This window comes from Dacryopinax primogenitus, assembly GCF_000292625.1.
Source record: "Dacryopinax primogenitus strain DJM-731 SS1 chromosome Unknown DACRYscaffold_19, whole genome shotgun sequence".
Taxonomy (NCBI): Eukaryota; Fungi; Basidiomycota; class Dacrymycetes; order Dacrymycetales; family Dacrymycetaceae; genus Dacryopinax; species Dacryopinax primogenitus.
This window is the reverse complement of record NW_024467216.1, coordinates 753,041-756,832: the sequence shown is the minus strand read 5'-3', so window position 1 is coordinate 756,832 and position 3,792 is coordinate 753,041. Positions and strand designations below refer to the sequence as shown.

Below are 3,792 nucleotides of genomic sequence, written 5' to 3'. Positions count from 1 at the left end.
GACTGTCTCTTCAGACTTGGTCTCTTAGGATCATCCACAGGTACCTATACTGTAGATAGGTCTTAGTCATCAGGTCTACTCCACTTCCTTGTTGCCTGCTTAGACTCTTGGCACTCTTAGGTGAGCAGACTTAGTCAGCCTGTGTTGCCCTAACATCTGCCAACCAAGACATCATCAGCTATTGTGCTCTGTTCTCTCTGAAACAGGGTGACACCACCCTCAACAAGTAGATCCTCAAGTTTGAATCCAAAGCAATGAACACCACTGGACTTGCTGATAAAGTCAAGGTGGCTGCATTTGTCTCAGGGCTCTGGTCTGGAATCCTCAGTCAGCTTTGGTATGACTTGGAGCAACACCCAACTAGTCTCAACTACCAGTCAGTTGTTTGGCTTGCCCAGCAATATGATGGGTCCTTCATTCCCATGGGCCCCTCCATGGGAAGTCACCAGGGTCATTGACTTCAGAAGAAAAGCACCACACAAGTTTCAGAAATGAATGCAGTTGCCTCAGGTTCATGCACCCAGCCAAAGCTCTGATGCTGGAACTGCAACAAGGAAGGTCACCAGATGAACACTTGCCCTGATCCCATTACCAATGCTGCCAAGAAGAAGAGGAATTGAAAGCCAAGTATTAGGCAGGAAAAGGGAAGGGACACCAGTAGAGGGCCCACTGTCCATCCCAAAGAAGAGCCCTATCAGCATGTGAGCTGGCCATGAAGGTCAAGTGTCTGTCGAAGATGCTGTGATGCAAGAAGAAGACACCAGCTTCGATGTTGAAGCAATCAAGTTGAGTGCCCTGCCCAGAAGTGGAGGACACAGTGTTGTTTTTACCATGGAGTTACATGACATGATGGCCAATGTGCTTGTGAATACTGGTGCTGAAGAAACATTTGTTTTGGACTGGTGGGCCAGCTGAAATGGCTCTGTTCAACAAGAGCAAATAAAACTGTTCACTGTCAAGACTGCACTTGGACAGCAAGTGGAACAAAATGAAAGAACCCAACTGAATCTTGCTTGTGGTCACTTGTATACTGGACAAGTCTTTGCTAAACTTGTGCCACTTGCCACCTATGATCTCATCCTTGGCTGGGATTGGATCCTGAAGAATGTTAGTTACACAGACTGGGATAAGGGAGAATGGCACCTATGTGATGCTGCAGGTCACCCTCATGTCTTCTGCCCAACAGCACATCCACTCCGTGCCCAAATTTGAGAGCTCTCAGTAGTAGAGCTTGAAGACCAGACACTGTTAAGTTGACATGGTTTCTACTGAGTAATGTGCAGGCAAAAGAGTGAAGCCTTCATTGCCTTGTTATTCTCAGACAAGACTCTGGCATCTGGAAAGATGCTGCTGAATGAAGTCACAGTTGGGAAGCCACATTTTGAGGAGGAACCAGCTCCAGGCACACAAGAAGCTGCGGAGCTTGGTGAACCAAAACTGGCAGCAGTAGGGGAGCCATTATGAATGAGGTTGCAGAAGGTACTTGATCACTACTGCTCTTGCTTCACCAAAGGTATTCCCCATGCACCCACTGTGTCACAAGAAGTAGAAGCACTTCTTGAGACAGGAGACACAACTCCATGGGCTGAAAACCCAAGACCCATGAGCCAGCCTTGGTTGGATGAACTCTGAGAACAGCTCAACAACCTCCTCGAAAAGGGTTTTATTCAACCCTCCACATCACCATGGTCATCACCAGTATTGTTTGTGCAGAAGGCTGATGGCAGTTGGCAAATGTGTATTGACTACCAGGCTGTGAATGAAGTGACTGCAAGAGATTGGCATCCTCTACCACTCATCTCAGATTGTCTGGATCAACTTGGCAGAGCAAGAGTTTTCTCCAAGATCGATATGACATCTGGCTTTCACCAGATTCAAATTGCAGCCCCACATGTTCCAAAAACCACTTTTTCTTCAAGATATGGGCACTATGAATGGCTTGTAATGCCATTTGGACTGCAGAATGCACCAGCAGTCTTCCAATGACTCATGAACAGAGTGTTGGGACCATAACTTGACCATTTCATTCTTGTATATCTTGATAATATCTTGATATACTCAAAGACTGAAGAGGAACACCCAGAACATGTCTGACAAGTCCTTGAAGCCTTGACAAGTGCAGACTTGTACATGAACCCCAAGAAATGCAAATTCGGAGCAACATCAACAAATTTTCTTGGACACTATATCTTGACAAGTGGTATTGCAGTGCAAGAGGAGAAAGTTGCCATGATCAAGGAATGGAAACAATCGGAAACTGTGACAGAAGTCTGATCCTTCCTTGGCCTTGCATCATATTATTGTCACTTTATCCAGCATTTTGCAAAGATTGCCGGACCACTGCATGACTTGACAAAAGGGAAGGTTTCAAAGCTTTCTCTGGTAACATGGACACTGTCATGTGAGAATCCATTTTGCAAGCTCAAGAGTGCCTTGACTTCAGCTCCAGTGCTTGGACCACCAGACATGAACAAGCCATATCGAGTTGCAACAGATGCTTTGGACTTTGCAATTGGTGCAGAACTTGCTCAGCAAGATAAAGCCAGACATTGGCACCCCATAGCCTTCAAGTCCTGCAAGCTCACATCTGCAGAGCAAAACTATCCAGCCCAAGAACAAGAACTTCTTGCTGTGCTGTATGCATGGCAGAAATGGTATATCTACCTAGAAGGGGCAGTCAGTCAGACAACAGTCTTGACAGACCATGCTTCTCTTGCTTACCTCAAGCAACAAAAGGTCATCACTCAATGCCTTGCTCAGTGGATTGAAGAGTTCTCCATGATGGATGTGAAGATCATCTATTGGAAAGGAGTAGAGAACACCATTCCAGATGTGCTCTCAAGGATGAGAGACAATTTCAAAGGGGGAGAAGGTCCAGATGTTACTGAAATTGTGGCATTGGACTTTGATTTCAACTCATTCAAATGGATGGACTGGCCATTACTAGTACCAGCAGTACTGGAGAATGAAGAAATTCCAGCCTCAGTCCCAGAAAACCTTGTCAAAGAAGCCAAGAGACAAGCTGGTGATTTCCGATATGACACAGTTGCGGAAACACTTGTATTTACTGGGCCAAATGGAAACAAGTCTTCACCCTTTATCCCATTCTTGCACCGTGCAGAATTATGCAATGTGCTTCATAAGGAGTATGGCCATTGGGGTGTCCACAGTATGCTTGACTTGCTCAGAGGACAGGGTTGGTGGCCTGGATGACAAAAAGATTGTGAGACATATTATTGGACATGTCCACAATGTCAAATCTTCTCCAATCCAAGGAAATGACAGGAGTTTGAAGAACAACACCCACTTCCACCAGTTGAACCATTTGAGCAATGGGGAATTGTGAGGGCACTAGGTCTAGCAAGGTTGCCACACACTAATCCCAAACAATAGATGAAGTGCTGGGGGGTCTACTGTGGTTGAAAGCAGCTCTAACCAGCAGTACTAGTTGATATCCACATCACCAGGGCCAGCTGGATTATTGGGGGGGTCCAAGGGGGTCACTGGGGGGTCCCAGGGGGTGTTATAAGTTGGTTATAGATAGCTAAAAGTGTAGCAAGAGTTGTGGAGTCAAGGCAGGTTTCTGAGAGCAGGGTGTTCAGGCATGTGTAGAAGGGGCTTCAAGATGATGAGATGACTTAGAAACTGCTTGTAGACTAAGGAGTTTCCTCAGAGATCAAATCTGAGGGATTGTTAGGGCAACACAGGCTGACTAAGTCTGCTCACCTAAGAGTGCCAAGAGTCTAAGCAGGCAACAAGGAAGTGGAGTAGACCTGATGACTAAGACCTATC

The 3,792-nt window shown here is 46.1% G+C and overlaps 1 protein-coding gene across 1 annotated transcript; it reads left to right on the top strand.

Annotated features, from left to right (window-relative positions):
- Nucleotides 1–1,168: 1,168 nt before the first annotated feature.
- DACRYDRAFT_110974 (uncharacterized protein) lies at nucleotides 1,169–1,464 on the top strand (the record flags this gene model as incomplete). Its single annotated transcript, XM_040769155.1, has 2 exons — nucleotides 1,169–1,221; nucleotides 1,284–1,464. The coding sequence occupies 2 exons, from the start codon at nucleotides 1,169–1,171 to the stop codon at nucleotides 1,462–1,464; spliced, it is 234 nt and encodes a 77-aa protein (XP_040625438.1).
- Between the last annotated feature and the right edge of the window lie 2,328 nt (nucleotides 1,465–3,792).